Here is a 15,208-nt window from a genome sequence, read left to right as displayed (position 1 = left end):
GAGAGAAGGAGAAGGATTTGGGGAGGCAAGGAGAAAGAATTTAAGTATCTTGAGCAGAGAATTGGCTGGTGTCTTCCTAAGCCATTAAAATCATTGTCCTCATTCTCCATTGGTCCTGCAAACATCACTGTCATTAGCAGGATGGGGACATTTACTTTGCATTTGCTTCAGGTCTTATATAAGTGGAGCACCTAGTTGAATACTCAGCAGATGGATTTTGAAAGTTGTATGATTATAGGATTTCTGGCAGTCTGATAAGTTTTGTATGTGTAGCCCAGGTTGCAGAAAACACATATAGCAGAGTTCCAAATTGGAAACCAGGACAAGGATCCCTAGCCCCTGTCTTCTCTGCATCAGTCAACTATAAGTGGAAGAGAAAAGCATGTAACAGTACGTGATAACTTAGCCAGATTCCAAATTCCATATGCATGTCAACAAATTTGTTTGGTAGATTATACATGTATATGAAATATATGTATATTAAAGAAAAGCAATACATGCATATGTAATACATGTAAATAAATACAGACATGTGTGGATGTATATTTTATTCTTTATTAGGCCAATCATAAAACATATTCTTATATTAATATTTGCATGGTAAATGACCAAGACAATGTTTATTTTATGTGGTGGTTATTCTTAGATATTTAGTCTAAATAAATAAAACCCAAAATGATATTTGAAACACTAATACCTTTACTAACTTCTGGAAGTCATAGTTAAAAAAAGAAACAAAATTATAGACATAGATATAGATAGAAATATTATAGTTCAGGTTCACTCTAATAATTATACTTTAAAAAAGATTTTTTATTTTATTTTTTAAATGTATTTTATTGATTATGATATTACAGTTATCCCGTTTTTTCCTCTGCTTTATTCCCTTCTGCCCCACATCCCAATCCCACCAGCATCCCCCCTCACCAACCTTAGTTCATGTCCATGGGTTGTATATATAAGTTCTTTGGCTTCTCCATTTCCTATACTATTTTTAACATCCTCCTGTCTTTTTTGTAACTACTACTCCTACTTCTTATTCCCTGTACCGTTTCCTACATTCCCCTCTCCCCTCTGATTTCCATTTTTGTAATTCTTTTCCTGGTCTAGTTGTTTGCTTAGTTTGTTTACATTTTTGTTTTCTTTTAGGTTCAGTTGTTGATAGTTGTGAGTTTGTTGTCATTTTACTGTTCATAGTTTTTGATCTTCTTCTTTTTGTTAGATAAGTCCCTTTAACATTTCATACAATAAAGCTTTGGTGATAATGAACTCCTTCAACTTGACCTTACCTAGGAAGCACTTTATCTGTCCTTCCATTCTAAATGATAGCTTTGCTGAATAGAGGTCTCAAATGTAGGTCCTTGGCTTCCATGAGTTTGAATACTCCTTTCCAGCCCTTTCTTGACAGAAAGGTTTCTTTTGAGAAATCAGCTGACAGTCTTATGGGAACTCCATTGTAGGTAACTGTCTCCTTTTCTCTTGCTCCTTTTAAGATTCTCTCCTTATCTTTAATCTTGGGTAATGTAATTATGATGTACTTTGGTGTGTGCTTCCGTGGGTCCAACTTCTTTGGGACTCTCTGAGCTTCCTGGATCTCCTGAGAGACTATTTCCTTGGCCAGATTGGGGAAGTTATCCTTCATTATTTTTCAAGTAAGTTTTCAATTTCTTGCTCTTCCTCTTTTCCTTCTGGCACCCCTATGATTTGGATGTTGGAATGTTTAAAGTTGTCCCAGAGGTTCCTAAGCCTCTCCTCAGTTTCTGAATTCTTGTTTCTTCATTCTGTTCTGGTTGAATGTTTATCTCTTCCTTCTGCTCCCAGTCATTGATTTGAGTCCCAGTTTTCTTCCCTTTACTGTTGGTTCCCTGTATATTTTTCTTTATTTCATTTTGCATAGCCTTCACTTTTTCCTCCATTTTGCGACCATACTCAACTACTTCTGTGAGCATCCTGATTAACAGTGTTTTGAACTCTACACCTCATAGACTGCCTATCTCTTCATTGCTTAGTTCTGTTTTTGGAGCTTTGATTTGTTCTTTCATTTGGGCCATAGTTCCTTGTCTCAGTGCTTCTGTTATGTTGGAAGGGGCAGAGCCTTAGGTATTCACCATGGTAGGGCCACCTAGGTTGCTGACTTGTAACACTGTAGGTGGGGGAGGTGTCCAAGAAGGAAAGAAGGAATAATGCTGCTTGACCAGCTCTCAGCAGGCTTTCAGGCACTTTCCCCGCTACCCGCAGGCAAATTGGGCCCTTCTCGTGCTGATTCTCAAGTGGGTGGGTTTTTGTACATTCTAGGACCCTGTGGATCTCTCCAATGGACTCTCCTGTGAGGCTGGGAGTTTCTCCTGCTGCCACATCCCCCACAGTTTTTTACAGGCTGAGGTTTTGAGACTTTCTTTTCCTGCACTGTAACCCTGGATTGTGAGGTCTGTCTCTCTCCCCAGCTGTTCCTCCCCATTTATCCGCACACAAATGTAGGACCACCTGGTCTGCCAGCCACCTCCTCACCTGCCTGGTCCTCCAGCCACCACCTTTCTGGGCATCCTTTATGCCCCGGCTGCCCATCTCCACCCCTCCTACAAGTCTAGATGAATGTTTCCTCTTTAACCCTTTGGTTGTCTGACTTCCATACAGTTTGATTATCTGGCAGTTCTGATTATTTTTTTGTTTTTAAATTTGTTGTTGTACTTTTTTTGGTTGTGCAAGGAGGCAAAGTACCTACATACACCTCCATGTTGGCTGTAAGTAAAAAGGAAAGATATCTTAAAAACATGAAAACGTTGACAATAACAAAAATGATTAGAGCAATGCAAAATGAATCTTTGAGAAATTTATAAATTGGATTGTATTTTTTTGTCACAGAGTAAGTAGGGTAGATAGTAACTCGATTAATAATTTTTACTATAAAAAGAATAAGAATGAGAAGACTCTTGACCAAGTAATTAAAGATATCAGTTGGGGGGAAAAGCTTTTTGGCTGTGGCATTTAAAATTATACCTGAGGAATTAAGCAGCATAGGAAAATTCCCTCCTCCATAAGGATACATTTGGAGACAGAGAATACATCATCTCACACTTTCTCTAGCATCTATAATTGTCACAAAGTTTTCCTTTATGGAGATAACTCTTTAATGATAACCTCTAGGCACTGGTCTATAGTCTACTTCTTTGCCAGTAATTCAACAAGTATTTATTGAGCCCATACTATGTTCCAGGCACTGGAGTCCAGCAAAATGAAAAGAATTACCAAGTCATATAACATGGTAGTTAATGCACCCTTCACAGTGCTACAAACTGACCCAATATAGATATCTTTCACTCAGGCACTCTCATTCTGCAATGTTTTACCCAAAGGTCTTTGTCCAAATATAAATCCTACTTTCAAATCTATTTATACACATCACTGAATGTTTAATTTCAAGTCAGACTATGTGAAAGAAAGCAGAGTGGGCTGCAATTGCCTTGAACTATTTATTTTATAATGAGCATCTGCTTTTGCTTTTAAAATGGATTTTTCATTATCACTATCAATTACCTCCACAGTTTTCAAGTTAATATGTTTCCTATAGAAGTAGAAATGCCTTTAGAGATAGTGAATCTAAAAGGCCTTTTTTTAATTGTGGGTTTTTTTTTTTTTAATTTGAGAGAGAAACACTGATTTGTTGTTCCACTTACACCTTCACTGGTTACTTCTTGTATGAGCCCTAATAAGAGATGGATTACAAAATTATAATATTTTATAATATTATAACCTTGGTGTATTGGGACAACACTCTAACCAACTGAGCTACCCAGCCAGGATAAAATATCTTAAAAATAAAATATTTCAGAATAAAAGGTGGAATGATAAAGCACATCAAAATAGGTAATAATTATAAAATGAAAACTTAATTTGTATGCTGTTTTTGCACATAAAAATACAAACAAATAAGTTCATTGTTAAATAATGGGGTAAATGGTGTGTTAAATTCTTTATGTTTGCATGACTACTTGATGGATTCTTATATGGTATGTAAGGGTAGTTTTACTGAGAACCATGGTTAAATTTTTGGTTAAAATGGGAACACAAAATTTTTTTCCAGTTAAAATGCAGATACACATTCTTGCTATTCCAAAATTCACTATTCTGTAGACTTTCTGGAGAGAATAACATTTAGCTACAGGGATGTCAGGTGAAGACAGTGGGCCAGCCTTTCAGTTTTCTCATGCCAGCACTTCATGCATTTCTGGAGCACACTCTCAGCTCATATTTGTCCTACACTATTTAAATATTCACAGCTATCTATGCATCAAGCCATCCTGTCTTCATGTACTGCTTCCCTGAACTTCAGTCCATGGCTTTATACTTATCCACCAAAGGTTATATTTAATTCAGTTAGTAACTCAAGTCTATTCATATTTTGATTATTTTTTTTCATTTAGTCTAATGGTAGTTGGCATCTTTCCCAACTATCATTTCCTACACTCACACTTCTGTTATGTTTGTTCAGTAAATCATGTTAATTTAATTGTTTATTAAAATGTTTATATTAATTGTGAATTAAAATGTTTATTTAATAGTGGTGTTTTAGTGTTTTATTATGCTTCATAATAAATATATTATTTTGAATGTATTTGGTATGTCATAATAAAAGGATTACAAAATTATAATATTTTATTAAGCATACATCTTTTTTCATATTATTTCATTTGAGTGAATCCACATGAAAGCCCTCTGAGGTAGACTAGGCAAATCTCCTTTTCACTAGCGGAACCAGGTCTTAGATCAATTTCCTCATAGGGTTATAAGCTGTGTAAGAAGATGGGACCACAGAATCATTCTTTCTTTTAGTCTAATCTTTCCCTTAAGCCACCCCTCACTTCACTGATGAAATTCTAAACCAGAAAATGTCAACTTTCCTATATATAAAAGTCTGATTGAGAAAAATTATGTTTCTTGTTGACAAGAGGTATAATTTCTTCATCATGATGACAGACATGCAAGACTGGATCAAAATAAGAGGCAGGGGATTCCCTCTGAGAAATCCATATTAGACATCCATCAGGACAATGAACCCTCCCTAAAAGTCAAATTCTTTTGAGTTAGGATCCTTTACTCTCCCAGCTGTTATGTAAAACAGGAATTAAATTTCCGTGGTGTCAGCCAGTACGCAAGTCACACTGGAATGATCAAAGAAAGTTGGGAGAGACTTGTTCTCCATTTGACTACATCATTTTTCTCTTTAGCTCCCAAAATACTAGCATATGAACTTATCTCTACTTATTCTATATCAAAACAAAGGGACTGAGGGATTTAAGCAGGACATTAGATGATTATTCTTAGAAAGCAACTTCACATATGACCAAAAATACTGTATCATTCCTTCTCTCCAAAAAATACATTGTCTCTACACAAACAGAGCAGAAATCCCTTATCAGTGGAACAGTGTAGTTTCTGTTTTAATATGTTTACACCTTTTCACCTCATGTTTCTTCCAATTACTTTTTCTATACTATTCTGAGCTAATATATTTATAATAATTTTTTTTCATATTTGTATCTTGATACAAAGACAACCCAGGAACTGGAGACTGTAAAATGATAATAAACTTAAAGTGCATTTCTAGTGATAGGAACCAGAGATATTTTCATCCCAAGAATTGTAAGAATAAGTGTGGAACCACAGAGGAATTTTAATGTTGAAGGTAAAGGGGACATTTGAGATTAGGTAAGGTACAGGTAAGTTCCCTAGCACAAATACGGTTTCAGGGTGACAAAGAAAGGCAGGCAGATAGACAGACTACAGCCCTTTGCATGGCTGAATGGAAATATTAGTTCTCAAATGAGGGAGCTGCATAGGCCCAGACCACCCCCATCGGATGCCCAGGTTCAGATGCTGTGGTACGGGTCAGACCATGCATGCAGCAAGGAAAGAGACAGGTCCTTTTCAAAAAAGCAAATGAAGCATTTTCCTTTTCTTTGCCATCCTTTTTGCATTTTTAATTTTTTTTCACATTTGGATAATGGTACTTCTCCCCAGAGGCATCATCAAAAAGAAGAAAAAGAGACTGCATAGCCAATTTGTGTCATACCCTTTATTCTCTTTCACCCAGCAGCTGAGCTTCCCCTTAGGTCTTAACCATTCTGTCAGTCTACATTCCCAGCAATCACAGTAGCCCTCCCGTGGCACCCAGATGAGACTGGGGACTGAGGCAGATAATGGAGGAATGAGCCACGCTGAGCTCTCAGACAGGCTGGGACATAGAGGGTGCCTTGGGAAGGGATGAGAGAACTCTAAAGAAGCAGGGTTTCATTTGCCAGGCCTCTTGGATCACAACACCCACCAAAGTTCTGCTGATACATTGTGCCCAGAGTCTAGATAACTGTAGCCCAAAGCTAATCTTTGGATAGCTATTATTTGGTCATCAAAAGCAAAGGGGAGACTAATATAAATTTTCATCAAGCAGTTTGCTGATTAATTTTTCCATATAGGTGCTATTAAATATTTGCAAGTGGACAAATCAACTGATACAGTATTATCATTCTTATAAGATGTATGTGTGTAAATGCTTGTATGACTTACGTGATTTACGTGTGTGTGTGTGTGTGTGTGTGTGTACAAGGGAAAGATGAGGGAGAGAGAGAAGAGAAATACCAAAAAAGGGTGACACAACCCTACTACCTTCTCCAGTGGGTGAATCTTATTAAGGAGAGAACCCTTTGTACTGCAGACAACCTTGATATTTTGGATGTGTGAGTATAGGAGACAGATAAAAAGCTACTATTCTGCATAACAGAGGAAATTTGATTTGGAGCTCAGGAGAATCATTATGGAGCAAGAAGCCTTAGCTGAGAAATGGGAGAAGAGAGGAAGAAAGGAGGCCTGGATAAAGACCCACAGTGTTATCCCTTTATGATACTGCCATGCTCCTTCTGCTCACCCCATACATGCATGCAAATGCCTTAGTTTTACATTCTGATGGACATGGAATGAAACAGTAGCAATAATTATGAACACAGGCACTGCAGGAAGAGGAGACCAGAAGAAGATCCAATGAGGAAATTTTATAAAAACCTTAGGGGAGAGTTTTCAAATTTCAAAGACCTTGGGACTGGAAGAACAATATGTATTCAACTAGATCTCCAAGGAACAAGAAAATCCAGCTGCCTTACCTGCTTGGGTAATGCACTATCATAAAGGCTCACACAGCCATTTCCAGCTCTGAGCTGCTCTGGGCAGGACAGGGCAGGGTGGGTGGTGGTTAGCTGAACCATGTGCTGAGTGTCTCTGTTGCCAACTATGGGTAAGCTGTAGGAATAGGGCAACTTGCTGGGGAACTCTGACTGTAGCTGTGTCAGTGCATTGTGATGCCATCTCATACCAACCTGGCTACCAGAATCCCCAGTAGTGAAGTGTAAAACTCGAGGCTCTCCAGCATGGATGATGGTTACATTGACCTTCAGTTTAAGAAAAGTCCTCCTAAGATTCCATATAAGGCCATCGAGCTTGCTACAGTGCTGTTTCTGATTTGTCACCTATCTTATTATTGTAGACTCCTTCCTGTTGGCAGATATATCAGTAAAGTGGGGGCAGATCTTGTGGGTCCTTCTCTGATCATTGGCATCCTGGGCTTCCTACCAGGATTTTACCACCTGTATGCACATCGCCTACTACACATTTTAAGGCCACTGAGGTTACTTCTACGATGACATTCCAGACGTTGATGACTAGCACCCACCTCGGCTCTGAGGAGCAGAGTCAGATGGGACTGAGCTCAGCTTTAAGATATTGAGCAGTAACTATGGCTAAGGGCTAAAGAATTCTGCAGTTTGCAGATGTTTAACAAAATAATGGCCAGGCTTTATGAATCATTCCTAAAGATGCTAACTGAGTTGACAATTAGCTAATTAGGGCATGCTCTATTTTTTACCTTCTGGCCCTGACAAAAAACTGATGAGTTTTTCCACATGAACCTGTATCATGTGTGGACAAAAAAAGGGTCACATACTAAACATAACAAGCTCAGGGGAGGCCTGGCTGGTGGCCTTACAAACTCAGAGACCTAAAGTAACCACACAGGATGGTCTTGAATTGAAACTTTAACTAAACTAAAAGCAATTTATGGCTGGTAGTCATGTCCTAGGCTAGAATCTTTCCTGGCAAAATTAATCTTTACCTTAATTGAGCCTGTCTATTGTCTTTTTGCATCTAGTAGATAACAAGGGAGATCACAGATCTCCTCATCATTACTGTTAGCATGTTAATTGTTGACTGTTAACTATCCTGTACCCATCTATGTAAGAGAAGTGTCTCTTCCTTTTACATTTTATCCAACCCCAGAGATTCCCCACTTTCTCCTGCCTCCCTAATCTATTATCGATGACTTTCATTTCTCCCCCTTATGACTTTTCCCTTTAATTCTGATGTATAAAGTAAGGTGCATTATCAGGAGCATTTTCTCAATGCCTTTAAATTTTGCTTCCCAACAATTTTTGTCAATTTGACTCAAATAAATTCACAAAAATTCTTATAGGTTTGGGCATTTCTTATGTTGACACATGGAAAAATGAAAATATTAATGAGAAAAAGCAGGAGGTTATTCTGTGGTGGGAAGTATTTCTGCCACGACCCTTTTCAGAGTAGAGCATGTCTTTTAAATAGTCTTTATTGTCATTTCTTTCTTGTGGCAAATGGAAGAACATAGTATGTCAAATGTCTTATTCCTAAGTAATTTATTTTGAAAATATCTATCTTATCCGTTATGCTCTAACTTCATGTTCTAATGGAAGACCTTGGCAAAAACCAAATATTGGTGTGGATGCATCTGTAATATTTTTTACTTGCATTCTTATTAAGAGCAACCAAGAATTTTTTAAACCTTAGAGCAGGTTTTCAAAATGTAAATACTTCCTCTGTTCCCCATTCCTTGGTCAGCTCTGATCTGGTTCATCAACAGGTTAGGCACCATATAATTTGAATAATTATATTCTTTATAGATTAAGATGTTCTGTATATCATGCTTTTAAGGACTGGACTTACAGCTACTCTCTAAATAAAAATGTAAATAAGTAATTGTTTAGATTTTGTAGCCTCATTGTTAGCACCTTGTATTATTATGTCATTCTGATATAGATTTGGCCTGGATCTCTAGAGCACTAGACTGCCATAGTTTGATTTGGATTCCTAGCTTGCAAAAAGTAACTTATATTCAAAGGAAACTAAAATGTCAAAACCTAAAAAAAAAATCCCAAAAAACAAAAAAAACACCTTACACACACATGCATGCATGTACACAATATACACATACAAAACATCTTGAGCTCAAAAATCTATATTATCATTTCAAGATTACAATTGGAGGAAATGGCAGCAATGGGATTTGGATCCACAAAGGCCTGACCTCAAAGCCTGAACTCCCATTCACAACTGTCCCCTGAACTGGCATGAACAAGCCAACCAAAGTTAAGAAGAGCATATCCACCATCCTGTATGTTCCAGCTTCCCCGTTAGTCACTGGGAGAAGGAGGCAGAGGGATCTCCCCCTAGGAGAGAAAATCTGCAGATCTCCCCTGTTTCTTCTCACTGTAGCCACATGCTGGCAACAGGTTGGTCAATCCAGGCATCTTCCAATCCAAAGGCCACAAGCAACTCTTCTAACAAGAAACGAGGCCAATTTTCAGTCTAGATACTGGAGAACCCAGGTGAACAATATTTCCATTAGAAATTATTATACTCATTTTTGCTAGAATAAATTTTCACAAAGCTAAAAACAAAAAAAATGCTAATCAGATGATATTCAATAAAAATTATAGCATATTCTTGACATCATTGTGTATACAACCACTTGAAATGTCCTCTATTGCATATTTGATTTATGCATAACCACCAAAATTACTACTCACAAGAATAGAATTGTGGAACATATTTAAAATCTTTGCAGTTCAGGCTGGAAGGATTCAGGGTAGAAGAGAGCATCTCTCAGCACTTCACAGCACACAATAGGAAATTTGTCCACTTAAGTAAGTTTGTTTTCTACAATAGTTCTATTATTCTTAGAGACCCTCATGCTGAAAATACTTATTCATGCTATATATTTTTCCATACATATGCTTGCCTTTATTAATTATTGTGAAGATAACCAAGAAATTGTCCCTGTCCTCATAGAATGAGACACAAAAATAAGAGTATAATGCCAACAGACTGAGAGAAGTGATTTGAAGACTTAATACTAGTAATCATTACCATTTATTATATACCTGCTAGGGGTCAGATACTGTACAACTTTAAGTCTCCCCATCACAACCAGCAAGGTCTTTATTACTCATTCAACAGAAAGGGGGAAACAGAAGTTTAGAGTAGTGGACTTGCTAAACAGCAAAGTGTCTGTATATGGCAGAAGTGGATTTGTCATGTCCAATGCCCATGACTTTTGTACAAAGTTACCACATATTTAAATCAAATGATAATCATCAAGAAATGATATTAGAGGTTGGTGGTACTTAGGATGAAGGTGTTCCTGTGGATAAGCTTTAGCAGTTAAGTAGGCAGAAGATCTGGGGGAGGGAAGAGAATGAACAAAGCCACAAAAATGAAAAGAAGGATCAGGGGGACTAAAAATGGGAAGACCAATTGAGAATCACTGACAAAGTACTGATGATAAATAAGAGGAATGTGAGAGACTAGAGGTGATTTTTGGAATGAAAATGAGAGGACATGGTACATTTTCACTTGGGTTATTTTATAAACGACTATTTCAAAATCTCCCTCAAAATTATTTATTTCCCCCCTAGAACAGCACCTCCTTCTTTCTGTCACCTAACTCAGATAATGGCAAATCCATCTACCAGTTGTTCAAGAAAGAAGTGTCGGTGACATCCATGATTCCTTCCATTCTCTCACTTTTACCATTTTATGATCCCTCTCTATCCATCTGCCTCTGAAATCTCCAATGAGCCCATATCCCTCCACAGCCACTTTCCTTTCACTCATTAGGCCACAATTATTTCTCATCTACATTGCAGCAATACCCTCTTAATGACTTCCTCTCTCTTCAGGCTCTGCTACTTTCCACCTAGTATGAAAAGGCTACAGTACTAATGTTGTTCTGAAAAAACAAATTTGATCACATTACTCTAGTTTCAAGTTTTCCAATGAATCCTGTTGCTCTCAGGAGAATACCTACAATTCCCTTGGCCTTTTTTGCCTGTCTAACTTTATTTGGCAGCACGTGCACATCACCATCTTCCATACTCCCCAAATTTAACCACTTTGTCTTTAATTTCTCAAATAACCCATGACCTTCTCTGCTGAAAACATCACAGGTGTTTCCTTAGCTTGGCTTTCTCTCTCTTGATCTATGTCCTTCCCTACCATCTCCAGTGAACAAACACAAATCAAAAATACATAATTCAAGTAGTTTCTTCTAGGAAGCCTTCCCTGACTGCTTCCTGGAAGAGATATATCTACCATACAGGTTTCCATGCTAAATAGATTGTCACCGAAAACAACAGCATACTAAATCATAATTGGCTGCTCACTTATCAGTTGTGCCTAGATGTAGAGTTTCATTATGTTCAACTTTCCCTCTTTTGTTTCCTCAAGGCTTCAAGAAACGTAGGACAACATTCAATCTTTCTATATAAACAAACAAAATGAATGAATGAAGGGAAAAAAAAAAGAACTTGTCATGGAACTGTATTTTTACTGCATATTTATAAATATATATTCTATAATTTAATATAATAGTTTAAGAACACATATGTTAAAACATATATTTTAAATATATATAACTACTTAGTATAACATAAAAAGTCATTTATATTCTATTAAGGAAATGGGTTCTTGAAAAATGTATTCCAGGAATAACTACATGGAATAACTAGCAAATAGTTTCATCAATACAGAAAAATTTCAGGCATAACATAAAAGGCAGAGAATATAAAAGGAAAGATCAATATATTTGATTATATAAAATTTAAAAGTTCTGTATCAGGAAAAGAAATACATAGCACCATTAACAAAGTTAAAACTATAAACAACAAACCAAGGAAGAAATAGCTTTTAATATATAGCTAAGAAATGCAATCCTAGAATATATATATTAAGGCATCTTGAGAAACAAACAAAAAGATGAAACTTCCCTCCTATGGGACTTATAGTTATTATAACTTTAATTAAATGTTCTCAGAACATACCATTCCTATTTCCAATCTATCACAATTAAAAATATATCAAAGAATCATTTTTAATGCACAGCTGTATTAGCAATAAAGAAATGTTTCAGAAAAAATTTAGATTAAGACAAAAAAAATAGAATTCACATGAGTGAGCAAGCAATGAAATAGAATAGTTTCCTGAATTCCTATGGTAGTTACTGGTGGCCTAGGATCTCAGTTTGAGTAAGCCATGTAAATAAGGGGCCACTGTGGAAGATCAAATTAAAAATTCTGTAGGAGTCTTGGATCTCTGACACATAATAACCCATTAGAAGTGCAGTTTTCAGCTTTGGTTCTTTGAGAATAAATAAATAAATAAAAATTTTAAGAAAGACTTTCTTGATACATTTTTAAACAGAAGTCTATACTCGTATTTTGAAACCATAAACTTTATGCTTTCCTCCCTCAAACCAAACTCAAACTTAGAGTGTAATTTAAAATGTTTCTGGAGTGCAAAGGCCCCCAGTTAAGTGAAAGCAGTATATGAGAATCCTTTATGAAGAAAATTTAAGTTGTGCCTCGACATTACCCTAATAAAATGAAAGGATAAAGACTAAAGGAATATAAACTCATAATTTTAAAAATCATTGTATAAATGAAGAAATAAACTGTCATGAGCAGTAAGTGACATAAAGCACAGATTCAGATTCCCAGTGAGTTCAGATATTGGATTTATCAGATAGAGATTATAAAATCATGCATATTAAATGTGTTTAAAGAAATAATAGAGAAGATTGAAGATAGGGGTAAGAAAAATAGAGACCAACAAAATTTAGCACTTTTGATTAAAAAAAACAAATAAACCTATATAAATCAAAATATAATACTTAAAAGTTATTAGGTACAACTGGGAAAAAAACAAGTACACTGAAAAATAAATCTGAGAAAAATACAGGGGATGAAGCACAGATACATAAAGTGATGGGAAACAAGGGAAAGAAGTTTTAAGAAAATGGTAATAGAGTTGGAAAGTCCAACAATATAAATGAGAATGCAATGAATATTCAGGGAAACAATACATGGGGCATGTTCAAAATTGTTGAAAGATACCAATCTTCAGATCAGAAAGTCATGAATCCTACACCTAGATAAATTCTAGTGAAACTCACTAACAAAGAGTTATAAAAACAGCTATCGAGAAAACAGTTACCTTCAATAAACAGTACATTTATCAGCTTAACTGGCTTTTCAACAGCAAGCACTAAAGTCATAAAAGGCAGTAGAACAATATTTTTAAAATGCTAAGAGAACATAATATCAACCTAGAATCCTATAGCCATGCATGTATCTTTGAAAATGAGATAAAAATAAAACTTTTTATTTCAACAATAACTCAGTGATTATCCCAACCAGAACATCAAAGAAGAATTTTAACTCATGTGTTTGCAAAAATAGCTGAAGGTCATAGCTGTAAGATTTTAGTTCCTGGCTCAATGACACATTATATATCACTGTCCATGTCAAACTTGTCAGGTTTTAAACAAGTTGGATGATCCTTCCAATACCTCAGCTCCTTCAATCTTTGATCTTTCTCAAATGATTTTGTTTTGCAGCCATCTTTAGCTCCTCAGTTCTATTACTGAATCAGACCTTTTCATTACCAACTGCCACCACTCCATCCTCTTTGCTTCAAGGATTCCACTCTCTGACTACAAACTCCAGTGTTTCTAGGGCATTCTTTTTAATAACATAACTACAAAAAAAAGCCCTCAAATACGCTGATCCTTTCATCTTTTCTACTATCCTGCTCAAATACTCATCACTCTCACTTCATCTAGTTTAGAGTCTATGATATTCAATTTTAATCACTCTCTTGCTTGCACACTAAATTCTCTTAACACTCTCTCATGCCATTTTACTCACCAAGAAAAAATGCCAATCTCATTGAACAAACTTCTCCATATACACCAAGACTATACACACAGGTAATATGATGGGATAAAAACACACCACCAGGTTGACTGGTTTTGCTTTATTATGTGACTACTAATGTCAAGTGCGTCCTTGGAACTTCCTGCAAAGATTTCCCTTTTTCATTAACTAGCCCATTATCCAAAATAATGATTTTATATTTTCTCTTCTTTCTTCTAAATGACCTTGCTTCTTACTTCCCTAAGAAAAAAAGAAGTAATTCTAAGGAAGTTCCCAGAAGCTCGGACATTTGCCCCTTACCCTGAATTTTTATGGATAAACAATGTGAGCCTATCTAGGTCCCACCTTTTCACTAGTGCACCTGACCAACTATTTTCACTGACTTAAGATTGTTGCTTATTAATCTGCCTCTCTTTTTCTTCCCTCATAAATTTTCCCCAGTCTTTTTACAAATGCAGTTAACTTTTCCATTTAGAAAAAAAACTCTTCTTGTCCTGACTTCCTATTGTAATCACCACTTCCATTTCTTTAAGGAGGAAAAAAAAAACCCCACAAAATAATTAAATAAGCCAACTGTCACAAATTTGTCTCCTCTCATTTTTTCTTTATCTCACTCAAATATCAGTTTCCCACCCCATCACTACACTAAAACTTTTTGCTGGGATTACCAGTAACCACCCTATTCAGACTCTTCACAACTAAATTTCCAATCAATTCCCAGTTCTTGTTTTACTGGACACATCAGCAGGGATTGAAACTGGCTCACTCTTTCTTTCTTGAAATATTTATTTTTCTTGGCTTCTTGACACTAGATTATCCTGGTTTTCTCACTCTGGCCATTTCTTTTCATTTTCTCATGCTGGTTCCTCCTCACATCCCCAAACTCCAATTTTTGGAGTCCTTCAGGTCTCAATGTTTGGAGCTATTCCTTACTAATACCACCCTCTCTCCTGGCTCCACTGAACACCAGATTCATTGCCTACTTCTCATCTCAATTTTGATATCTAATTGTCATACCAAATCAGCTCCTGATACACCCCAACAACACCTAAATGAGATCTCCCTTACAGCAGCGATTTCCAACCTTTTTCATCTCATGGCCCATGTAAGCTAATTACTAAAATTCCACGGCATGCAAAAAA

At 36.3% G+C, this 15,208-nt stretch overlaps 2 protein-coding genes across 5 annotated transcripts in view; one reads left to right on the top strand and one right to left on the bottom strand.

Moving 5' to 3' along the window:
* Nucleotides 1-15,208, bottom strand: part of NRG3 (neuregulin 3) — a 1,143,185-nt gene that overhangs the window by 927,880 nt on the left and 200,097 nt on the right. The window lies entirely within an intron of this gene.
* Nucleotides 7,416-7,688, top strand: LOC129076285 (transmembrane protein 230-like). Its single transcript, XM_054580455.1, has one exon. The coding sequence runs from the start codon at nucleotides 7,416-7,418 to the stop codon at nucleotides 7,686-7,688; it is 273 nt and encodes a 90-aa protein (XP_054436430.1).

Source organism: Pteronotus mesoamericanus, unplaced genomic scaffold (assembly GCF_021234165.1).
Source record: "Pteronotus mesoamericanus isolate MK-2021 breed Mesoamerican mustached bat unplaced genomic scaffold, CSHL_Meso_final contig_59, whole genome shotgun sequence".
Taxonomy (NCBI): Eukaryota; Metazoa; Chordata; class Mammalia; order Chiroptera; family Mormoopidae; genus Pteronotus; species Pteronotus mesoamericanus.
The sequence above is the reverse complement of the archived record's forward strand: the minus strand, read 5'-3'. Positions and strand labels throughout refer to the sequence as shown.

Bases quoted from the DNA above. Each gene is read 5' to 3' on its own strand.
- LOC129076285 (XM_054580455.1), top strand. From the start codon at position 7,416: ATGGATGATGGTTACATTGACCTTCAGTTTAAGAAAAGTCCTCCTAAG.